The sequence below is a fragment of the Paralichthys olivaceus genome, chromosome 6 (assembly GCF_024713975.1).
Source record: "Paralichthys olivaceus isolate ysfri-2021 chromosome 6, ASM2471397v2, whole genome shotgun sequence".
In the NCBI taxonomy this organism is placed as follows: domain Eukaryota; kingdom Metazoa; phylum Chordata; class Actinopteri; order Pleuronectiformes; family Paralichthyidae; genus Paralichthys; species Paralichthys olivaceus.
The window spans coordinates 1,886,607-1,911,809 of NC_091098.1; the positions used below are offsets into that span (position 1 = coordinate 1,886,607).

Below are 25,203 nucleotides of genomic sequence, written 5' to 3' on the forward strand. Positions count from 1 at the left end.
CTGTTCCGTTTGTTTCAGGACACAACATCCACAGTTTAAATATAACCTTACATTAGATGTTGTGTGCAACAAAGACAAAAACTATTACCATAGTCAGCTTGGGTACATTTGCAAAGGGGTCCACAACTCCTTATGCCCAGTTTTTCTGGAATTCTAGATGTGACTAGAGGATTTTGATGTAAATTGTGTGTTTTACAAATGAAACCGGGACTATTTGTTTTATCTGACATTATGTTGAAACATTACATGGATGGAAGAATGGTAAAGCAAAAAAATCATTCAAAATTTGTAAAGCCTTAAATATTGTTCAAACATATCTGTAAAGATTCTCAGTAATCCAGGACATGGTATCTTGTAGATAGGAAACGGGACTTGCTTATGTTTTTTGAGGACGTTTCACTTCTCATCCAAGAGGCTTCTTCAGTTCTGAGAACTGACATTGAATATAAATATATTCAAACTTTTTTTACTTTTGTTACATGGGCACCCTATGGATACAGTTTTGCTTGTGTAACCCTGCGAGACCTCAGAGCCCATTAGGGAGGAAGTGGTTTGCTAGTGGTACCCAGGGCAAGGGAAAGCAGCTTTTAAGCTGTGTCATTAAGAAGGGGCTGCATCCACTTAGGCAGAACTTCAATGAGACGGTCTGGTTTCGTCACACTCTCATTGCTGTCACTTAGCAACACAGCTGACATTAGACATGACGAGAAAGTTTTAATGTCCCCCTGGTTTTTTTTTTTTTTTTACATCTGTATTGTTAGCTGTTTAGTTGAATTGAAGTCTAATACTCGAGCATCAGACAAGTCGTTACTTACCTCCAAAATGGATTGTCACTGAAGTGCAATGAATCCTGGGATAGGTTTGGGCCGGGAATCATAGTGGATGGAAGGATGCATTTTTCGGCCACATTTAGAGAGACTTCGAAATGGGAGAGCCTTGTTGCGATGCTGTGTGTGGGTGCATTCCCTGAATTGGGACACAGTGTCTGCACCAACTGCTTGGTAGGCTTTATAGTCCATCCATTACAGTTTTCTAAAACCAAGACTTTTTTTATTCAAAAGTGCATTTAGCTAAATCATTTTACAAGTTCATACCATTATTGTATTTTATTCTATTTGTATTTTATTATTCTACACAATGCTCTGAATGGACCGAGTTATATAGCTGACTCTCTGCTTAACTATGAGAACACTAGAACACTGAGAACATCTGCAAGTCTATGAACACCAGTTGAAAGAAAATCGGAGATGCAGCTTTTGTAAATTATGCTCCAAAGCTAGATATGAAAGAAGCTAATTCAGTAAACGTCTCTAAAAGAAGACGTTTATTTTTACTTCAGCCTTTAACTAGATCTTGCACTTGCCTGCACTCCTGCTCTAATATGTTATTTTATCACTTTCTCTGTTTTCTGTTTTTATGCATTTATTTAAATAATTTGTGTCTTATTCTTTTTATTTCCCTTTCTGCTAAATTTCATGTCAGCATGGTTTTGTGTTTCTTAAAATATATAATATATGTAATATATGTCTTTTTATTTTGAATTACATTTTCACATGTTTTTATTTCCATCTATATCATCTGTATGGAAATCGATCAATCCAAATATATTTGTATAGCCCATATTCACAAATCACAATTTGTCTCATAGGGCTTTAACAAGTTGTGACAGCTGCTGCCCTTAACCCTCAACAAGAGTAAGGAAAAAGCCCTTTGACAGGGAAAAAGAAGGTAGAAACCTCAGAGAGAGCCACATGTGAGGGATCCCTCTCCCAGGACGTTTGTTAAGCACTTTAAGCTGCATTTTTATTGCTTGAAAAGTGCATTACAAATTCTCATATTATTAGTATTATCATTACACAGTTCTATCTTTCTTATTTATATTGTTTTTCTCCTTCAACTTATTAAAAAACCTTACATTTTTACCACTATTTATTGTTCTTATTATTATTGTTGTTTTTTGATTGTGCGGTTGAAGCTTTTCTTTTAATTTAGTCCGTGTTGTTTTCATGTCTCTGTACATGAATACATAAATGAAACTGCCTTGTCTTGCTAACACGTGTTTATATGAATCGCAGGACTTTCTGAATGACGAGAGAAACCTCGCAGTCAGTGCGGTGTCTCTTTAAAAGGTGCGGTGTGTGCGTGACACGATCACGCAAAGCTGCGTCGCTGATGAGCAGCGACACAACATCCTGGAGCCTGAGCCGTGTTGATCCCCGAGCGCAGCAGAAACACACGCACCGTCCGCGAGCAGCGCGACATTTTCCTCAAACACCATTTTAAAGCTATTAGAGAGACTCGCCGCTGTCCTCGCCCTCTGTAGTCACTGAGCCACTCCGCTGTTTCGAAAATGGCCACGGACGAGCTGTCGTCGAAGCTCAGCCGACGGCTTCAGATAGAAGAGGGGGCCGAGGACCCTGTGGCCCTGGACCCGCCCGGACACCAGAACGGCTCCGAGGAGAAGCCGAGCACCGCCAACGCGGACTCGGAGCTGGGCGCCAAATTGTCCCGGAGAGGAGAGCTGAACGAGGGGCAGGGGGAGCACTGTCAGCCCAGCATGAAGGTGTTCAACCCCTACACCGAGTTCAAGGAGTTCTCCCGAAAGCAGATCAAGGACATGGAGAAGATGTTCAAAATGTGAGTGTAAAGGAATTCTCAACATGTTACCAAGGTCCAACATGTGACCAACATATTACATGTGTTAATCATGCCTCCAGGCCACTAGTCCCATGTGACGTGACATGAATCAGTGAGGGAAGTCACGATGAGATTGCACATATAAGGAAGTCGAGTTGGCACGTCGCTTATGTGGGTCACAGCTGAATGAACCACTCACATTGTTGCATTGTGTCTTTATATCAACAACAGTTTGTAGACCACAGGAAAACACAAAGACTACATCTGGAAATAAGGCTGAGCGAGTAATCATAAAGATCAGCAACTCAACATATGACAGGTCATCTAAGGTAATAGATCCCATTGGAAATGAAGAGTATTTGCAGCTGTAGTATATGTGAAGGTGTGGCTATCTGGAGCATGGCAGATGGAAGGGTGGGGACATTACACCAGTCACATACAGACTTTTCTCAGGTCTCAGTCCAGGAGCTGATGTGATTAATAGATTAACAATTATGATGAATTGACATCTCTTCATTAACCCTCTTTCTGTAGTAAAAAAGTGATATATTGCCTTTCCAGTGTAAGTATTAATCTAGTTTTAATGACAAGTGAGGCAAATATTTGAATCACTGCTGTTTTGGGTTGTTATCAGTTAATTAGCAAATCCAATGCCACAATTTTACAAAAAGTCTGAGGTTGTTGACTTGTTGAAATGTTTATGGTTTAGGTCTATTGTTAATTTATTGTTACTGTTTTTTGGGGGGGGGGGTCTCTAACCCAGGATGACAGTACATAAAGTTAAGTCAAAGGAAGATCTGAAATTACCACATATTTGTGTGGTAATACTGTGTCTCATTTTCTCTATTGTTTGATCTGTAGGAGTTTGAGTTAGAAATCTGGAAAGACATTGATAACAAGTGTAAAAGGACACTTTAGCTGCTCAGACACTAAACTCTGAGATTCTCAGATGTTACTCCTGAGGATTTGTATATGTAACTGCAAATGTCTGAGGGCCTCTGGAGTTTCTGCAGACTTACACCTGACCCCCTACAATGAAGTCTGCAGAAAGTCGAAAGAGGCCGATATGAGAACACACATTCTCCCGAGTATTCGTTGTTTTTATGAACACATCGGAGCAGAAAATCTCCTGCTGCGTTGTGCATGAGTGAAAGGTAAACTTCACCAACTTTTAGTATTAATTAGGAAATCTCTCAACCTTTTTAAAGGTTTATTCAGTGTCATTTTAGAGCTATTTATAAAACCTCTCCACCATCTATTTGTGTCATAGCAGTCACAAGATAAGGTGCTTCAGAGTGAGGGCAAGCAACATACAGGATGTCATTAGCAACGAGCCATCGGCCTTTTTAAATGGTGTAGTCTGAGTCACTTCTGGGGAGAAGTGGCTGTGGTGTAATAGTCTGATTTCTACACTTATATGCAATTCTAATATTTTGGGAAGCTTCTTCTTTAGAAGATGTGATATAAAACTGCTAACTGTTGAAGCCCTTAGATGGATTTCATTACTGGCAACTGAGATAGCTGAAGTGAAGCTGAAACACAGGAAATGCACGAAGCCTTGTAGCAGAAATCAACCTTTGTGGGTGGTAGGTGCTGTGAAAGTTGAAATTGATGACGCCAACCACTTCATCTTTTTAGCTCTTCTTCGACAGTAGATGAGGTTTGTAGGGCAGGGTATCATTCAAAAACCTTCAATACTTTCGATACCAATACCGATACGATACTGGAATTGAACTAGAAACCTTCAGATTAGAAGACGAATGCTTTGCAAGTCACAAGCAGATTAATGGCCTAAAAAATATAAACCTACAGTATTTACCACATTCTGGTTAAACTTTGTCTATATCAACGCTTTAGTTTTATGTTTCAATTTCCCACTCAACACAGTTTTACAACATTTAAAATATAATATATGTTCCACAACTCAAAGTTGTCTGTTAACGTAATAATAATAAATAATGTATAAAAGACAGAATTGTACTGGGAACCTCAAAATAACTGGATGACTTCTTTATCTGCTGCCTCAACAAAAAATATTAGAGTATTAAGGAATAAAAATTATAAGGGGAAAAACAGGATGTCTGTATATATTTTTACCCGTGTTAGTATTGCAGCTGGACTGTCTTCTTTATCAGATGCGTCACCATCACGGTAACCGGAAGTCTCTTCCATCTGCTGGGCCGGGGTCCTGTAGTCTGGTCCTAACTGCATCTGCTACTTTGGTTTCATATCTTGGGGCCAAGGTGGTTACTGCCAATCTATGCATTTCTAGTTATTGATTTAGCTTGCTAATTAAAGCCATACGCTACAGTTGCACTAAACAATATCAAACGTTAAATGGGGGTCTCAGTTTAAGTCACCGGTAAGTTCGACAAATTTTCATGTTTGCTAAACGTTAACTGCTGAAGTCCCAGTCCTCATGCTGTCCTCAGATGAGGGGGAATGTGGTGGTGGAGATTTTGATGGAGGCTCTGGAACTGAATGATGAGAGGAGGAAGATGGCTGTGGTTCATTGCACATGTATTAAATTTATGCCATGCAATGTTCAAATACTTCATTGAATTTATAGTGATATCTGCACAGATATCTAACTGGATACATTTAGTTGTTACTGACAACTTAACTATACGTGGTAATATCTTTCTGTGACTGAGCCTTCTGTTCATTCTGTTCTGTCTTTTGGTGTTGGAATTTATTTCTATCTGAAGCGCTTTGCTTTTCATGAGACAAAACTTTTTCCATGTCCAGGAAGTTTCTACTTGATGCTCTGCCCAGATTTTTCAGGTTCCTGTCATGTCCAGGCCTGTCCAGGCATTTTAAATGCACAGCTTCCTTGCACATACTTTTTGTACAGACTCTTCAGTGGGTTCAGCCCCAAGCAGACTTGTATGGTTTGAGCATTTAACTTAAAGCATTTCACATTTGAAAAGACTGTTCATCATGGGATCTTTTTAGTACAAAGTGCAAGGAAGGAGCTGTGCAACCAATCATTAAATGAATCAATAAATGGATTGATAATTAGACTGCCTGTGTCGACTACAATGTCATACCCAACTAATCTTCTCCAGTCACAAAGATGCAGTATGGTTGGATCTAATGAAATGAACTAAATACTAACTATAAATCAGTAAATGGACAGAATAAGGAATACAAATTAAACCTATATTCTAGATTCAAATATGGAGCTATATACTTCCCAGCCTCTGTTTTGAATGTTATCCGGATTTTAGTTCTGCCAAACTTTTCTCTTTTTGATAATGCACACTACGGATGCCATGGTGTGGAAATGTCCCAATGAGTAATAAACCGATTCCCCAGACATTTAACCAAAGAAAATATATGTTGGATCGTTGTCTGTACATCTTTTACTGAGAGAGATCTGTAACAGTAGATTTCACTGTGTGAGCAGCTTAACGCTATTGCTGAACCTTAACTTATGTACAGTGTTTAAAGACCCAGACTGATAGCTGCTTCTCAAAATATCGTTAAGTGTTTGTCCTATTTTTTTTAGATCTTTTCTAGTGTTGATGACCACTCAAATCACCACTTAAAGTACAGTTTAACTCACATATTCAAACAGTGCATCTATTAGCAGAACTTTCTCTATCACACATCATCAAGTCTACAGTGCTCTGCACTTCTTTCTCTCTCTTTTTGTCTCTCTCACTCTCAAAATTCCAGTGTTTTGATAACCAAATCCTCATCATCCTTGTCAGTCAGCTCTCTTATCATGTGATAAGACTCTGGTACACTGTGATGTGACTGCTGCTGCTCAGAGCAAACACTTTCATTTTCCTTTAATTACAGCAGTGACAGACTTTGGCCAAATCCCATTTTACCCCTTCTCCCTACCTCTTGTTTTCAAGGGTTTTGCTCCTTGAAACGGATTCACTAGGGATAATGATTGAAATGTTCCCTTAAAACTTGGGACAGCACTTCAAGTCGTCAATGTAAACAGACACTACAAAACGTTTTGCCAGGGATCTCATTGTAATAACATTGTTGAGATCTTAAATAAACCAATGCTATTGTTTGCACTTACTAAAGTGACAAACCTATAACATCCCAATAACATACACTCACCGGCCACTTTACTAGGCACACCTGTTCAATTGCTTGTTAACACAAATAGCTAAACAGCTAATCACATGGCAGCAACTCAATGCATTTAGACATGTAGACGTGGTGAAGACGACTTGCTGAAGTTCAAACCGAGCATCAGAATGGGGAAGAAAGGGGATTTAAGTGACTTTGAATGTGGCATGGTTGTTGGTGCCAAACGGGCTGGTCTGAGTATTTCAAAAACTGCTCATCTATTGGGATTTTCGCGCACAACCATCTCTAGGGTTTACAAAGAATGGTCAGAAAAAGAGAAAATATCCAGTGAGAGGCAGTTGTGTGGACGAAAAAATGCTTTGTTGATGTCAGAGGTCAGAGGAGAATGGGCAGAGTGGTTCGAGATGATAGAAAGGCAACAGTAACTCAAATAACCACTTGTTTCAACCAAGGTATGCAGAATACTATCTCCGAACCTTGAAGTAGATGGGCTACAGTAGCAGAAGACCACAACAGGTGCCACTCCTGTCAGCTAAGAACAGGAAACTGAGGCTACAATTCACACAGGCTCACAAAATTGGACAATAGAAGATTGGAAAAATGTTGCCTGGTCTGATGAGTTTCGATTTCACCTGCGACATTCAGATGGTAGGGTCAGAATTTGGCGTAAACAACATGAAAGCATGGGTCCATCCTGCCTTGTATCAAAGGTTCAGGCTGGTGGTGGTGGTGTGATGGTACACCACAGCCTACCTGAGTATTGTTGCTGACCATGTCCATCCCTTTATGACCACAGTGTACCCACCTTCTGATGGCTACTTCCAGCAGGATAATGCACCCTGTCACAAAGCTCACATTATCTCAAACTGGTTTCTTGAACATGACAATGAGTTCACTGTACTACAATGGCCTCCACGGTCACCAGATCTCAATCCAATAGAGCACCTTTGGGATTTGGTGGAACCGGAGATTTGCATCATGGATGTGCAGCCGACAAATCTGCAGCAACTGCGTGATGCTATCATGTCAATAGGACCAAAATCTCTGAGGGATGTTTCCAACACCTTGTTAAATCTATGCTATGAAGAATTAAAGCAGTTCTGAAGGCAAAAGGGGGTCTAACCCAGTACTAGCAAGGTGTACCTAATAAAGTGGCCAGTCAGTGTATATGCTAATGCAGGTGAATCAATTTCATTTCAAACTGAAAAGCTAGGATGCTTGCATTATTTCACGTATAAATGAAAAGCACACTGCTTCAGGCTGCTAGCTGTGGTCTGTAGACAGTCCTGCCAGGATGCTTTGATATTTGAGGAGCGGTTAAGTGTAGTTGCTATATGCTACATGAAATCATGGATTATCATGCAAAAACAATTGATTTTTTTTAAGGGTGGTGTGCAAACAGTAAGAATGAAAATTACTTTTTAAGGAGGCCTGAGCTAATATTGCCTATTTCAATAGGAGACTCAACTGAGCAGCTGCACAATAGGCAGTAAGAAATAAATAAGGAGTTTTTTAAAACTGTGAGGCATGCAAAGCTGCTCTAGTGGGGTCTCAGAATACAAATAAATAGGTGGGACACAATTGGGAAACAGACTACACACACATCTATCAAACCAGTTAAAACCGATTATCTGCAGGGCTCAAAAGTGGATCAGCATTTGTTGATAGGATGTGAATCTTCTTTCAGATCTGTTGCCAACTGTAACAAAGCATGTTTGTGTTTGATTCTATCAAGGTATGATGCTGGGAAAGACAACTACATTGACCTAATGGAGCTGAAGTTGATGATGGAGAAGCTTGGTGCTCCCCAGACACACATTGGCTTAAAGAATATGATAAAGGAGGTGGATGAGGACCTGGACAACAAACTCAGCTTCAGAGAGGTGAAAAGGGGAAACCAGATTAAAATTAGTGAGATGATGTGATATTCCATCTTTCTTATATTGGTGTTCCTCTGCTTTTCCTGTCGTCTTTAGTTCCTGCTGATCTTTAGGAAGGCAGCAGCAGGAGAGCTGTCAGAGGACAGCGGCCTCAGTGTCCTTGCTCGCCTCTCTGAAATCGATGTCTCTGCAGAGGGGGTCAAAGGAGCCAAGACCTTCTTTGAAGCTAAAGTAAGTTGACTCCAAAGTGTATAAAATGAACACAGATAAAGTTTCATTATAGTCAATACACAAAATATTTAACGCACATAATAATATGTAACATACAAAATTACACATCCAAAAGATCAGTTACTTTGAGACAAGCAAGCCATTGTAATTTTAGAGAGGGGTAAAAAATGTCACCCGCACTCCAGCAGCATCACCGCCCACCCACCCACCTCTAACAATCACTACATTTCAAATTGTAGTGACACAGATGTGAGTCTAAAACAACCATTTACAAGTCCAGGTCATGCTGTCTTTTATCCAGAAACTGAATATGATTATGAAGGGATGAAAGGTTACATCAGTTATTTCAAAATAATTATCTCAAACTACTTTTAAAGGCAAAAGGAGGAATATACAATACAAAAACAAGAGAGAAAAAACTGACCCTGATGAACATGTGATTGGAGAACAATTTAATGAAATGAAAATGGGGGAACATTTTTTCAGGCATCAAATCTTTGGTGAATGAATCAAAAATCTTGAGGGTTATGTTGACTGATGTATTGTGCAGGATGGAAATTCTGTGTGGCATTAACAGAAATGCTGATATTAATAATGAGGACACCATCAATAAAGTACATTAGTATTTTGAATGTGCCCTACCTCCTGTTTAACATTGTGAGGAATGTTTGATGTGATAATAATATAATGCTGTTATCTTGTATATTAGGGATAGCATCATGTGAAGAGCTTTGAATTGACATCAGAACAATATCTCTGTGGCCTACAGTATATTAAGGGAGATAAGGTCAGTCAGAGCCACAGTACCCCAAAAAGTTCAAATTGTGTTAGCCCATGTGCTTATCTTGTCACTGAATCATTTTCTCCTGCATTGTGTGAAACAAAGTGAATGATCGTTCTTAGTTTTCTAGTGCCTCATTTCCTTGTTAAATAACTCATTACATGTTAGCAGTCAAGTAGAAAACTCATTAAAATATCAACTTTTGCACAATGTCCTTTGGCATATTAGCACATATGGATCGCAAAAAATCACCCCATTTTAGTGCTATAAAATATTGTATAAATTGTCAGGTGGTTTATTGTCGCATTGCTTGATTATAGATCTGTGTGCTCATCTGTCTTACAAACACATGACCTGTCTCTCACAGTCGGACTGATCATCAGCAACGTCATGAGAAATCTGTCGGGGCGGTCAAACGATCCATTAAGTTTTTTCTGTCCTTGACAAGCAGGCAGACCTCAGCATAACACCTGCTGTAGTTGTGTACCCAAGAGTAAACTGTGTGCACATTCAGTGGGCAACCACAATAATCAACCCACCCCAGCAGGCCTGCTTCAGTTAGTCCTGTTCGCAGCCTATTAACTGTGAGAGGTGGAGAATAACAGGTAACAGAATGTAGAGATAGTGGCTCTCTACATCTGCCAGCTTTGGGTGATGCATTGTCATTGTCAGTTAATGGTTACATGAGTTATTAATGAATATCCATTGTCAGGTGGAATATTAACTTTGTCCTGTGGTATATAAACAGTGAGTTGGTATATCAAGTCACTGTGAAATATAACCAATCCAGTCCATGTACAAGTATTTTGTTTACGAGCAAATATAACTCATTACTTCCACCCTCCTTGCTGCACTTCTATGCCTGACCACTGTGTGTCTCTCTGTTGAACAGGTCCAGGCCATCAATGAGTCCAGCCGGTTTGAGGCAGAGATCCGCCAGGAGCAGGAGGAGAAGAAGAAGCAGGCTGATGAGCAGAAACAAAGACGAGAGGCTTTCAAAGAACTACAGTCAGCCTTCAAGTGACCACCCTTCTCTCATCTCAGGACCTTTCACTCTGTGCTGCACTAACGTCAATGAGTGTTTTTGAATGCCCCATGTATGTCAGACAGTGGTAGTCCTGAGTCAGCTCAAAATCCCATATATGTTTATCAATAGTAAAATCCAATGGACTAGGTACACATTGAAAAAATCACCACTGTCTATGCTTATGCAGGTAATAGATCAATGATTCATCTGTATATTTAGCCTTCTAGCTCAGTCACACCTTCCAATACTTATAAAAGTTTAGTGCAGCTATAGCAGGATTGTCAGTAGAGTAGTCTTTGCTGATCTAAATGAATGGTTCTCACAGTATCTTGTCATTGGGCATAGCGTCTGCAATTTCAAAGAATCTATTTTTACCCAAATATCTACTGTGGCTCACTGTGCTGGCACTGTGGGGCTGCTGACCCAGAGGGCTTCAGCAAAACAAATGATTACTTTCCAGAGTAGACAAATCTGGTCTCATAGAGTCATAAACAGCTGTGCAGTGTGTTGGCATTTAACAAACCTTCAAACTGTTGCTAAAATCAGCCTGTTCTAGTTTGACAGTCTTCCCTGTACCTGAAACGACAAGCACACACACCAACACACCTCCCAGTACCTGCTGTGTTTGGACAGATGGCTCTTAGATGAATCCTAAACTGTAGTTGAAATGACTCAGTGACTCGTTCCTAGTATTTGCATAGACTGGTGATGAATGCACTTATTGCACTGTCTTGACTACAGTGTTAGCTTGCTTTAACTATATTTGATTGACTTTACTCATTAAAGAATTCATACTAAATCCACAGTGACACTTTGCAGTCTCATAATCAGCTTGTCACAATTAGTGTCACATGTTGAACAAATAGCTGAGCTCTGAAGTTTCAGTGTCAGCTCTGTATTTTTGTACAATGCGGTTGGTGGGTATTGACTAGATTTTTGTTGTTGTGGTTTGAGGAGTGTAGTTGGTGATGGACATTCTTGAGCATCAAGATTTGCATGAAATCTGGGAAGTACAGACAGCCTATAATACAATTATGTTTCTTGGTTCCTGGTCTCTCCTAGTTTTGGTCATTGTTCCTTTCAGCTTTGTCATTTTATTCACCAACTTCATTGCTGACATCAGGGGATGTATTGACTGCGGAGTAGTGCTTTAATTTGGAGTTCACTCCAACCACATGAGCCATCAGATAATTTTCAATTCAATTGTTATCTGAGAGTCCACGTGGTTCAGGAGATACCAATATGTTCATCTGCATTACCTTTAGTTGTCATTTCCTGATCGATAGTTGAGTGGTTTGGACTTGTGCACCCACAGCAAAAATGAAAGTCACTAAAGCCGTTTTCGGACATGACCTTCTGAGCGTATCTGGAGAAGTGGGTCTGGACTTTCTCCTCAGTATGCCGTTTACACATGAATAGCACAACAGGAGATTCTCCACTCAGACACCTTCCTTGAGGGGTGGTGCATAAGAGGCAGGGTGTAATGCTGTGGAGATCACATGTTTTCGTTTACAGTACATCAACTCCGGCATCGGCACTTATCGCCAAAAGCTCTCTTGACATCTTTGTGTCTTTTACGTGTATGGCTCTGCCTTTACATCCTTAGATGTCCGTTTTCATTTTACACACACTCACTTGCAGTGAATCCTGTGGTGGATCTCCTGTTGTGTTCTCACCTCGGCTCATTCAGACTGTCTGCAGACTTAATACTAGGGGAATGGCCATAGGAAGTCTACACGAAGTCCGGAGGCTTTCAGTCGTTTGCGTTCACACATACTCTCTGGAAAATGTCTGGAGGATCTCAATCTCCTGAGTTGAGTAAAATGTTTCCATAACTGAAAGGAATTATCCAAACTTTGCGAATAAGGCCCAGGCTTTTTATTTTCTGAAAACTGTTCCTACTGTATGTATGTCTCACCTGATGAACCTGGAGGTTTAACACACAATATCACATGTGCCATTATAGCAGTTAGTCTAGTGCCACTTACACTGCTTTACATTTTCATTGTAAAATCATAACTAATGTGAAATCCTCGATCATCAGTTGAAACCAGCCTTTTCCTAATCAGCCCCATTCCTGCGGCCCTTACTCTGTGAGATCCTTGTGTATTTTCTGTATCCAGGTAAATCATTTTAACAAAGTTGCGCATTTTGCACTTACTTGATCATTTGATGTAAGTGTCTTTATCAAGAAATTTTGGATTAAACTTGATTTAAATGTTAATTTTAATCCAAGATTAAAAGTCCCTGTCTTTAAAACATGGTGTTAATCCTTAAGATCGTGTGGAGGATCACAGACAGCAACCCCAAGATAATCAGTATAATAACTGGTACTCTATATAGTCAGATTATATGTTGCCATTTATTTGAAAGATAATCAGGGAATAGTATGTGATGTTTTAACATACTCTCATCTTTCACAATTAAATGGCATAATTACACCTGTTGGTCACTAGTGGGTGCACATTTTCAAAAACTCCATTTTAAGTTTACAGACAGTGAGAACAAATAGACAAATGAACAGGTCACACAGATCCGACTCGTCATGTTGTTTTTAATATTTTAAACTTAAACAGTGTTTGGTTTGTGGCTGTAACTGAATTAGCTTCTTGTTAGTTGATGAGTTAATGGACCAGTGCAACCATACGTTCATTTCCTGTCAGTAGTTTTGTATTGATAGCATATAGTATTGGTTTAAGTGACATATTGTATTGAACTGATCAAAATGTTGTATCCACATGAGTGAGTCCAAGCAACTAAATGAAAAGCTTCCGAGTGATACACTTCACATATTATTATACATTGGCACCTTATGTATCAGAAGTATATTCTTATGAATGCTGTACCCAACCGTTATGACCAATATTATGTTATAAAACAAAGGCACAGTGTATTCAATGGGTAGTTGATGACTTTTTACATGATCTTCAGGATTATCCCGTAATATAATCTAAATCTGAGATCTCTAATTTTTGTATGATGGCACAGGCAGATTTAAAATCTTTTATAGGAGAGATGTGTTATTTTTGCTTTTGAGCCACGTTGTAAACGTATTGGGGACAAATGTTTGGTTAGTACTACTTCAAATAATATGCAAGAGCCTTTAGTATAGTTATTGATAGTCTGTTGATGCATGCCAGGATTTCACAGCATATTGTGGCTGAAATGATCTTAATAAATGAAAGGTATCTCATTTTTTTCTTTACTCTATGAAAAATTCTATGTATCTTTTACTTGGATGAAAAGTTTATTTGAAACTCCTTCTAGTTTACTGTTTAAACATTCTAGCAAAACCCAAATGTGATTTGTGTTGGTCAACAAAGTGGAGGACAGTCAGTGAGTAGTTGTAACTGTGGGTATTGTCAGATCTGTCATATGTATCTCCTGGTGTTAATTATTTCTATAGTAAGGCTCATTGTTTTTGGTTTTGATATGTCCCCAAAGCTATTTCCTGTTATAACACGACAATGTTAGCTGTAGTATATGCATTACTATATTGACGTCTTTTGTTCTAATATTCCCAAATTATCAGAACAAACATGATCATTTCCATTTTGTTATTTTGGGGGTTAAAAGATAAGCCCTGTTTAAATATGCAAATCATTCATTGAACTATTGACACTGTATTATGTTATGGAGGTTTAAGAGGGAACAATCTTCTTAATTATTTACAATTTCATTCCACTGAACATTCCCTTATTACTGATGGAAATCCATGAGTTGGAGTTGAGTACACTCACTGTGTCATCTACTGAATTCTCCAAATCTTTCATTCTGTTATGTCCAGATAAGTGCCAAATGTTGAAACTACTGTAATGGGGCTTCTCATGCTACAGCAGCAAAAATGTGAATGGAAATAAAATGATATGACCTATGAAATATTTTATCTTTTTATGTTAAGAAAGCTGTTGGCAGTATTTAATGTTGATTCTGTTGTTACACATCCCATCCTCCCATTCATGTCATGGATAAGAGTTTCTGCTGCAGTTCTTGCATGTTTCCACTTGGTCTGAGAGTTGCTATGAAAGTTTAGGAATTCAAAATAAATGTACACTCTCATGTTGTTGCAGTGCCTTCCAAGCTCACTGCTGGAAAGTCAACTGTGAACTGTGCTGAATAAGACAATTTCAAAAGTGAGCTGGCAGGACTGAGTAGTCTCTGGGCTGTAACACATTATCACGTTGGCTTTTTTTTAACATATACAATCAGTTTTTCCTGCTATGGTTTGATTTAATTTCCACTCTCCTTCCTTGTTTTTTGTTAGTTTGTAAGGTTGTACTGTCTTGTTTGCTAATAACAAAAGAGAATATGTTCTAATGCAGCTTATGTTTGATTTTCAATAAAATGTCTTGTGTGTTTCATCAGTGTCTTATTGTTAACAGCATCAAAGAGAAAACATGACACACACATAAACTGATCCCCATCTCCCCCACTACATGTGACATGTCCTTGGTCAAGATGCTGAACCCCAAATTGACAGCTGTGCATGCAATGTATGAGTGAATAGGTGGACGGGTGAAAACTACTGTAAAGAGTTTGAGTGGTCATTAAGACTAGAAAAGCACTATATAGATACAGACCATTTACCATTGAATTTGTTGGTGATCAGAAACTTCGGCCATGAATTGTCAGAGTGCCCTTCAAGGAACTTTTCATTTTAGTTGACTTTGGCGCCTCTGTGGATACAAGGTAGTGTTTCCACTCTCCTGTCCACTCTCCTAAAACCTTTTGGTGGGTTGGAGATTTTTTATGGGTTGACCTTCTCTGTAAAGTGCCTGGAGATAATTTATATTATGATTTTGCACAATACAAATAAAATTGAATTGAATCGAATTGAATTAATCTCTTATCTCCAACTTATCCTGCTCCAGAGCAGGTTAGACGTTCAGCATAAGAAGTGAACGAGCTTGGTAAGACTGAAAACCCTGAAGTAAACCTGAAGTTATGCTGTGTCTAGGATATTGTTATTTAGCTTGGTCTCAATTAGACGCATTTCTCATTCTTCATGAGGATAAAAGAAGTGTAATACTTAACCCTCTGCCGACGATAATGTCAACATAGGCTTTTGTGACCAGACTGTCGTTGCTCTGATTTCGTGGGTAAACCAAACTGACACTCATTTGATTGTCTCATTTGCTGTTGTAGCCTGACCCTGTCATGAAGAGGCAGCAATATTAAAATCAGTTTGCAGTATGCAGTTAAAAACTCCTTGAAGGGGCTTTCAATGTGCACCACTTCTTTAACATAACACAAATTTTTGAACTACAAATCACACATTTGTCTTATGACTCTCTTCATAAGGAAACCAAGCTAGTCCATCAATAATACTGCACCTTAATAAAACAGGTGACGTTTTGTCTAATGTTTATGAACAGCTATTAATTTAAAAAGCACTATGGTCAATGTGTACCAACTCTTTTGCTCTGCATACAACCAAAGCCTGCTCAACCATGATTGGTCAAACTAGAATCAGTAACCAAATCTTGTCCTGTCTGGTCCTCACCTATACAGATTGTGCATATTCACACGTAGGATGTGATTATCTGGTCTGTTTGGTAAGTGGTCTGTATTTATTTAGCACTTTTCTAGTCTTGATGACCTTCTGGTTAGAGGACAACCTACCCCAAGCCCAAGAAAGCTTGGATCGAGGGCTAATTTTCAATAGATCGCAAAGAGAGCTGCTCAGCTACGCACAAAACCCTGACCCAAGCTTGACTGCAAGTCATTTAGTACCAGGTTCTCCACAAACATGCGGTGCAAGGAGAGGAGAGGGGTGACCATTCTCGGGCTGTGCCCCAGCCCTTTCACGAATGGCTCTACTCACCAGCATGAGCCTGCTATCTGGGGCCAACCGAAGATCCGCGGCGCTACGGTATCGTTACGTCTAGGCGGGATTCTGACTTAGAGGCGTTCAGTCATAATCCCACAGATGGTAGCTTCGCACCATTGGCTCCTCAGCCAAGCACATACACCAAATGTCTGAACCTGCGGTTCCTCTCGTACTGAGCAGGATTACTATTGCAACAACACATCATCAGTAGGGTAAAACTAACCTGTCTCACGACAATCTAAGGTTATATAAAGTAACCATCAACAAACCTAAGCTACATGTCTTTGGACAGTGGGAGGAAGCAAGAGCACCTGGATAAAACCCATACAGACACAGGTAGTACTTGCAAACTACACACAGACCTGAGCCTGGGTTTAAACCCAAAACCCCTCATGACAGTGCTAACTGTATCACCACAATTACAACATCATTAGTTATTTTCTGCATGACAAAGCTCCTCTGAGGCTTTATGGTAATGATGAGTTGTAAGTAATGTATAAAATTCCCCTATAATACCGAAAGTAAATAAGTAAGGAACATTAACAAAATGAGTTATAATTGACATATGGTAAAATGGAGATAAAATATGTTAACATAAATAGAAGCAGACTTTATATGTAATATGTAAAATTGGGATAGCTATTAAATAACAATCTGGTTTTGCCCACATAAGAAGCAATGTGTTTTGCAGTGTTTCCAATGACATCATATGAAATAGAAACAGACAAAAGCACTATTGTTGGTATAATAGTATTTTGTCAAACACTGTGTCTGTGTGACTGACCACAGGGAGACAGTGACCGAGTTCCACATTCAGGGCTCTCAGGTAACATTACGCTCCACAGTATCAGTGTGTCAGCTCCACACGATGGCTAATGTTCTCTGACAACAGCTTCACATGAAGGACCAGTAGACCTCAGGTAGGAGTTAAGCTTGTTATTATTTTCCTTTAGATTACACTTCATTATCTGAAGTGTAGGCCCACATGCATCAGGTTGCTTCTGTTTCTCACCACTCTTACTCTCACACACTACCACTTCAGACACAGAATATTTAGGAGGATCATTCTCGCATAGAATGATCAGGATGTAATAAGTAATGTGAAATGCTTAGTGTGTATATTTTTACTTTTTGTAACAGTAAATTTAGTGTTCTATATGTGTTATATTATATCCACATACTTTAGAATATTTCTCCTTGTCAGTGGTTAGTGCCAGTTTATGACTGTAATTCTCCTTTACACCACAGAAAAAACAAACATAGCAACTTAAGCGCTGTTAGCTAATTCATGCAACTTCGAGTATGTTCGAGTGTGTGTGTGTGTGTTGGGCAGCGAGCCTTTCATCAGCTTCTATATTTTCTACTTCTGTCATCCCACTGCACTTATTTTCTCCTTCGCTGAGTTAGATGTTAATTTTGAAATGTAATCTTTGTATCACTACTTATCTGCTCTGAATCGAGTCATGAACATATACACCTGCTCACTGACAGGTTAAATTATATATCTCTACATAAGTGAACTGTGTATAGTCTCTGTCTGTCTTTCTCTTTAATTCCAATCTCTCTTGTCGTGATGCTGACTCTGTCATCAGCATGCAGAAAAAGCAGGGGCTCCACTCACGGTCCTCAGGTTTCGCCATCCATCCAGCCTTTTCATATACCGAGAACCACCTCCGCTGCGGCCCCTTCCCTCTGTCCTCCACAACCTACAAACCATCCCACCCTCTGTTCAACTAAATACACCTCAGCTCTAAATCATCGTATCCCTCTTTGGTTCATTCCCTGACAACAAGAATCACAAACATCCAGCCGGCCTCCTGTTGCATAATGATAAACAACACTCCACAGACAACAGACAATCACAGAAAAGGTCAGTTCAACATGTGAAGGACACTCTCATCTCCAATGTGTGTTGCAATGAAAAATATCTTCTGAGTTGAGTATCATGTTTTTTCCTCTCTACCCTTCAAAAATATGGTTAAAAGCTAAAATGTCTCATCAAGTTAGCTCATCATAAAGAACAGAAGAACCTGGATAAGAAATTGTAAATTACTCACTTTATAAAACACACAGATCCATCAAGCTCTGTGGCCAGCAAACCCCTAATTGAATCTTTATACATTCACATTCTTTTATGAATGAGTCTCTGTCACCCCTGCCTATGACACTACAGGCATTAGCAAAGAAAAAAATGACATACTGGGTGCATTATTACGAATACCACAGCAACACTGGGTAGTTTCTTCGTTCTACGTGTCATCGATTGACACCATCACATCATCTCTGTAGATTTGTCAGCTGCACGTTCATGCTGCCAATCTCCTGTTCTACCACATCACAAAGGTTCTACTGAATTCACATCTGGAGACTGAGGTCACTGTCATGTTTATGAAACTAGTTTGAGATGACTTTGTGACATGGAGCATTATCATGCTGGAAGAAGCCATTAGAAAACTCAAGTCATAAAGAGATAAACATGGTCAGCAACAATGCTCAGCCTGTGGAATTAAAAACAAATACTTTTTGCTCAGTCCCAGAGTGTGTCAAGAAACATTCCTCACATCATCACACCACCAGCAGCCATGGACTAATGACACAAAGCAGGTTGGGTCTGTGGTTTCATGCTGCTGACTCCAGATTGACCATCTGCGCCTTAGTACAAATCCACATTTATCTATGTTTTTCATCTGTCTGGTCCAGTCTGTGTCACTGCAGCCTCAGAAACTGTCCTTGGCTGACATGAGTGGAACCTGCCATGGTCTCTACTGTAGTAGACCATCCAACTCGAAGCTGAGATGCTTCTCTGCTCAAAACAGTTGAAGACAGGTGGTTATCTGAGTTACTCTAGACTCTCTGTCAGCTCCAACCAGTCCGATCACTCTGTCTGACCTCTATCATCAACAAGGTGTTTCACTTTGATCACATTTTGTATCCATTCTGATGTTTGACATGAACACTAACTGAGGCTCTTGACCTTTATCTGCAAAATTCTTTACATTACACTGCTGCATGAATACGCAGTTGGACTGGGGTTCCTTAGAAATGCTTAGTAAGTTCATACAAATGTGTGATAACTCAAATAATTCAATGCAAAATTCTGAGACCAATTTCCTCATGTTGGACTGGTTTCACTGTTTAGAGTCAATGAAACAACTATAAAATGTACAACTCCATCAATGTCACAGGGAGGGATTTGGATCTGATTTGCAGATTTGAAACTGGATTCAGATCTGTTTGAATACGATTGAAAAACAGTCCTATGAAGATTCAGTGCTGTGTTGATGTTTTTGACATGTTGATTTTCTTTATCAGATAATGATGTTCAAACTGAAGCCTGCTCAGGTCATTCAAACTCCATCAAGACTTTCAGGACTCACAATGAGCTTCACAAGGAACTGCTACTTGCTCACAAAAGGTAGGTCCCATACAGGGGCAACACAAAGAGGTCACATCCTCTTTGAAATATAAATGAGGGAACCTTTACATGATTTAACTGCAAGCGAGAATTAACGTCAACAAAGGGCCATTACCATAAATACGTTTTCGTGAAAGAATTTGTTTTTCATTTTTAAACCCCTCTCTCCTCTGTCATTCTTTTCAAAAGTAGCTCTCATTAAGAATACATGAACGTCTCGTTCATTCTCTCACAAACTTGCAATCATACACCCGCTCTCCATGCTGCTGCGGTCCTTTAGTCCATGGGAACCTGAAGCAGTGTAAGGTGATATGTTAATAGTTGGATAGACCTGGTTTGTCCTGATAGCAAACACTGTACCAGTGAAAGCACTGGATCATTGTGATGCTTCTGTTTATCTGATCTTAACACAACATGCAAAACATTTTAAACTACTTATATTTACTACTACGTCTATAATTATTTGTATAGCCCATTTTCACAAATCACAGTGTCAATTTCAATTTCAATTTCAATTTCAATTTCAATTTTAAAGCTTTATTGTCATATGCACAGTAAAGGAACACATTTCCTTGTACAATGAAATTCTTACATTGCTGCCCACACAGAATGCCGGAATATATATAAATAAATCTAAGAAAATATAACAAAGCAAATGCAGTAAAAAATTGAAATATAACCTATAAGAAGAGAAACATAAAATGTTCTTGTGTGATGAAAAATTATGTACAACATTCCGCAGTAAACGGTATAGTGCAATTGAGCTGATGGATTCAAGGTAACAGGTATTGTAATGCAATGCTTCATAGAGCTTCACAAGTTGAAGTTACAGAAGTGTAATTGATGTGGCATGTAACAGATATCAAAAAAAAAAAATTTACAACAGTGTGCAAATTTTCCCAGCGGATAATATACTCATATCAACACAAGTGTTACAATAGTGTTCTTTCACAAGATTTCACCACTGATTTGCAGAAATCAATCGTTATTCTTTGTTTGTTTGTTTCTAAGTGATTTGTCACTAACTACTGTTCAGCAATGACACAATGAAACACTACCCTACCAAACATTGCAAATAGCATAACTCCTGGGTTAAATGTTATAACATTTCAGTCCGATTATTATGAAATCGCAATGTAGTGTGGGCATGTGAAATTCTGTATATAGCAAAAGCTTGTTGCACATATATATCTCGGGCATGTGGACACACTTATATAGTTATATACTTATATAGTTCACCATCACCAGATGTATTGGAGCCAGCAAGAAAGCCATAGATTGAGAAGCACATTTAAAGAATATTGGAAAAAACCTGACCACTGCATCAGAGAAGTTAAAACACCATCATGAAGAACTAGGATCACAAGGTCAGAGTGAAAATGGAATAAAGTTTTACTGTGTCAGGTATACAAGGATAATACTGAGAGGCATGCACCCTATTCTGTACTATTACTAAGTCATTTTGATTTGGAAATAAATAAAGCCCATTCATCCATATTAAAATTTGTGGCCTGTCTCTTTCTCTATGGGCTAAGGGGTCTGGCACTGAGCCGAAGACCAGAACTTCAACAGGTTCTGGAGAGGAGGAAGAGGGTGCAGAGTGAGCAGGAAGAGGAGGGACAGAGCAGGACTCCTCTGGAGGATGTCCTGCTTAGACGTCAGCAGAAGCAACTTGAGGTAAAAGAGCCTGTTTATAATATGTTGTCAGCAATGGCATACAATACTTTCATCTTTTCATTCAAGTGAACAACAATAACTGTGATGATATTTTATATTACATTTTATTATATATTTTGTTTTAAATATACCACACATGCCTGCCTTTAATTACAAATCCAATCTTCACCCATGTGTCTGTGTCTGCTCCTGGGTCTGCCAAAAATGTACCATGCGAAAGTAAGATTCAAACCATTTGTTAGTAATAGGAGACTAAGGGAGACTAACCTAAAAATGATTTTTTTTTCTTTTACCCCCTACATTTTAGCATAAATATCTGTACTTTCTACTCCTTACATTTTCAAAGCATTCTCATTAGTCTAGTATTAATGTATTTAAAGGGAATTATTGTTTTTTATCTTGCATCATTGAGTGCTGCTTTTCCACCATTAGGGCAGACCTAAATAGACAACCACACTAAAAAGACAATTTCTTCTTGTGTATCTATTGGTGCATATTTATCAAAACTATGCAGTGTAAACGACATATCAAGATGAAACACACAAGAGATTTAAAAGCAGAAAACTTCATTCAATACATTGAACACATTTCATTCTCCTTTTTTCATGCTCACAAATCAAGTGACATTGAGATTGTACACCCGCTTACTTTGAGCAATCATCAAGTGGTTTCGCACTTAAAAAGCATATTTGTCAGGTGGGGAAAAAGTGAAGGAAACAAACAATTCAACAAAGAAAGCCAGGCAAGGAAAAACAAAAGGAGGAGGGCTGAGGGTAGAGTCTAATCATCAAATAAACTAAACCAAAGCTAACTTCTATAGCCCTACACTAACAGTCAAAACAATAGGAATAAATAACTCAGCAACAAAATACATATGGATGCCCACCAATGAAAATCTATGTGTGTGTATGTGAATGGGCCTTCAGCCCACAAACCCAAGACACAGCCGCCTCACAACGAATTAACAAGGAACTACTCAAACAGGTAACAATCACGAGTGGACATGATGCACAACCACAAGTTAACAATCATCAGTTACCATGATAAATGAGAGGTTCAGAGGCAGACTGCTCACACAAAATCACAGCCGCCCCTGGTGATGCTACAGTATGGTTTTTAAAGGCTTGGCTGCAAAATGCTGACTCATGGTTGGTGGCCACCCAGTGATGGGAAACAGGTGGAGATGGACAGGTGAGGGCGGTCCAGTGGTGGCAAACCTCCAAGGGAAACCCCCCAAGGAGGTGGATGATGTCAGACTCGACTGCAAGCTCACACAGCACAGTCATAAAACCACAGCATGAGACCCAGAAACTGTAGCAGACTTAATCACTGCAACAGGTCAGAGTCCTGTCCAACTGAAGATAGGTTGACGGGTTAGGACAGCAGTCCCTATTCTAGTCTAGTCAACCACCACACACTCAGGCTTAAGGACCATTTTAACTTATTTAATGGTTAAATCCACACATTTAATTTAATTTGAAAACTCAATATTGGATCAAGGACTATGCTTCAAAGTAGGACTGTTCATATCCTCATGTTATATGGATATCAAGGAAATCTGTGTTACAGTTACATTTAGTTATCAAAAAAGAAAAAAGGCCAAGCAATGGAAACAAATGTGAAACAGTACCTTAATTGTAGTTATATGTTATACTGTAAAGTTTATCTTTAAGTTTGTAGTTTTTTTGAAATCCTGCTAAAGAATAAAGCAACAGACAAACAGACATGGGAAAAAAACATAACCTCCTCTGTGGAGGTAATAATGGAAACCTAAGGAAATACAGAAAAGTAGTCATGGTAAGTTAGCTTGTTATGCATTGGTATAGTATATTACCTGTCTATATGTTTTGCCATTTCTAAATGAATATGTAGTGACTGTACATCTCTGTTTCTTTACTCAGAAGGAGAAGGAACTCGAGGAAAAGGTACAAGAAGAAACCCAGTTGATGGAGTTTGTGAGAGTCCGACAGAACCTCCGAAAGATCCACTCAGCGATCCAGAACAAAAACAATTTCTGAAATGCTACAGAGGAATGCACCCCAAATGTGCAATGAACTTTTCAATATCATCTATCCCTGGAACAGTAACAGCACAGTTTGAAGACAGTTCAATGTATGACGAATAGTTTGTTATTATTATTATTGTGTTTTCTCCTGTGATTGTTTGTTAGTTTGTTTTTATCTGCGTTTGTTTATTTGTTAGCTAGTCAGAATACATAAAAACAACTGGATGGATTACCTCAAAACTGCAAACATTTGCAGAGGGGATTTTCACCAATTCCCCAGGGATCTGGATGAAAAAAAAACTGGTTCATGTTTTTCAGACTATATATATATAGATATACATACATATACATTTCTATATATTATATTATATATTTATATGATTGTGATTTATTTGGTGTAATTGATTGATTTGGATTTAAGGTAACTGTTGGGCCTGAAACAGCTCATAATGTTAAAGAGAGACAACAAATAATCCTGATCTGTCCCCAGATTTAGATCCACACCAAAATGTAATGGGTTCTTTCCTGATCAACACAGTTTCTTCCCAACAAGTTTTAAAATAATGTGTTTTTATGGAAGGCTGCTAGTTACCAAATAAACAAACAAACAAGCAATCAAGTTTACAAAACATAACCTCCTAGGCAGAGGTAATAATGCACTCAAGAAATGTGCTTATATATTTGCTCATATATAAAACCCTAACCTATATATGTGATATATTTAAAGAAAAGACATCTTGTAAGTACTTTGCTTGATATAGTCATGGCTATCTGTCAATACTATGTTTTGAAAACCTTGACTTGTAAATGCTATGTAATTATTGTTAAAGTCAGTTTTTTGTTTAACATTATTATTTATTAAGTTGCTGATATTTTATATTCAAATGACAATGTACGAAATCAGACTTTCCTGACCTACGGTTGAGATCAACATCTATGCAAACATTAGATTAGATGCTTTGTGTTTATCTGCATCACAGGGCGGCTGTGGCTGAGGGGTAGAGCGGTCATCCTCCAACCAGAAGGTCAGCTGTCGTTTCCCCACCTGCATGCTGAAGTGTCCTTGGGCAAGATGCTGAACCCTCATAGAACTGCTGCTAATAGATGCACTGTATGAATGTTTGTGAAGGGGTGAATGGCAAACGTATACACACAGGTGTACTCTACAGAATAAACTAAACACCTTTTGAGTTTTTATGACAACTGAAGTTTATTTTTCATGTTTGGAAGGGGGGGGGGGTGGGGGGGGGGTGAGGTGAGGTGAGGGGTATTCAGCTGCAACATGCAAATTCAACACTAGATATCACAAAATTCTACACACTGTACCTTCAACAGGGCGAAAACGAATGTAGAAACCTCAGAGAGAGCCAAATGTGAGGGATCCCTCTCCCAGGACAGACAGAAGTGCAATAGATGCCACGTGTAATGGAGAACGTCAGAAAATTAGAGTAATTACAGCATTGGTTAGAATAAATTGTTTGTAGTATGATGGAAGGTAAATTAAATGAGGAATTATTGTCAGTAATGGTCGAGTATCTGTGGAGATATATTGTATATCAAGCAGTTTTGTTGTAGTCATAGTCCACGATCAACTGCCACCATGATCAGGATACGCCATTATAATCCATCACCATGATTCACTGCCGCCATCATGATCCACCATC

At 38.9% G+C, this 25,203-nt stretch overlaps 2 protein-coding genes across 4 annotated transcripts; both read left to right on the forward strand.

The window, feature by feature from the left end:
* The first annotated feature begins 2,105 nt into the window (after positions 1-2,105).
* Positions 2,106-14,971, forward strand: efhd2 (EF-hand domain family, member D2). Of its 3 annotated transcripts, none has more exons than XM_020089176.2 (4): positions 2,106-2,637; positions 8,429-8,576; positions 8,670-8,804; positions 10,478-14,971. In XM_020089176.2, the coding sequence occupies exons 1-4, from the start codon at positions 2,351-2,353 to the stop codon at positions 10,607-10,609; spliced, it is 702 nt and encodes a 233-aa protein (XP_019944735.2). In that variant the 5' UTR covers positions 2,106-2,350; the 3' UTR covers positions 10,610-14,971. The 3 variants fall into 3 exon arrangements, 2 of the variants coding, with proteins under 2 accessions (XP_019944735.2, XP_069382280.1); XR_011243156.1 differs by having other exon boundaries at positions 2,153-2,637; positions 8,670-10,087; positions 10,160-14,971; XM_069526179.1 differs by lacking the exon at positions 2,106-2,637 and adding an exon at positions 2,816-2,966.
* A 2,975-nt stretch (positions 14,972-17,946) lies between these two features.
* Positions 17,947-24,179, forward strand: LOC109630608 (protein FAM107B). The gene is made up of 4 exons (XM_069527391.1): positions 17,947-18,312; positions 19,755-19,857; positions 21,393-21,534; positions 23,436-24,179. The coding sequence occupies exons 1-4, from the start codon at positions 18,270-18,272 to the stop codon at positions 23,550-23,552; spliced, it is 405 nt and encodes a 134-aa protein (XP_069383492.1). The 5' UTR covers positions 17,947-18,269; the 3' UTR covers positions 23,553-24,179.
* Positions 24,180-25,203: the final 1,024 nt, after the last annotated feature.

What these genes read in the sequence shown, in the direction of transcription:
- efhd2 (XM_020089176.2), top strand. Translation starts at nt 2,351, where the DNA reads ATGGCCACGGACGAGCTGTCGTCGAAGCTCAGCCGACGGCTTCAGATA. An exon ending in ATGGAGAAGATGTTCAAAAT is followed by an intron (nt 2,638 to 8,428) that starts GTGAGTGTAAAG and finishes GATTCTATCAAG; the next exon opens with GTATGATGCTGGGAAAGACA. An exon ending in AGACCTTCTTTGAAGCTAAA is followed by an intron (nt 8,805 to 10,477) that starts GTAAGTTGACTC and finishes TCTGTTGAACAG; the next exon opens with GTCCAGGCCATCAATGAGTC.
- LOC109630608 (XM_069527391.1), top strand. Translation starts at nt 18,270, where the DNA reads ATGATAAACAACACTCCACAGACAACAGACAATCACAGAAAAG. An exon ending in AACAGACAATCACAGAAAAG is followed by an intron (nt 18,313 to 19,754) that starts GTCAGTTCAACA and finishes TTTCTTTATCAG; the next exon opens with ATAATGATGTTCAAACTGAA. An exon ending in GTCAGCAGAAGCAACTTGAG is followed by an intron (nt 21,535 to 23,435) that starts GTAAAAGAGCCT and finishes TTCTTTACTCAG; the next exon opens with AAGGAGAAGGAACTCGAGGA.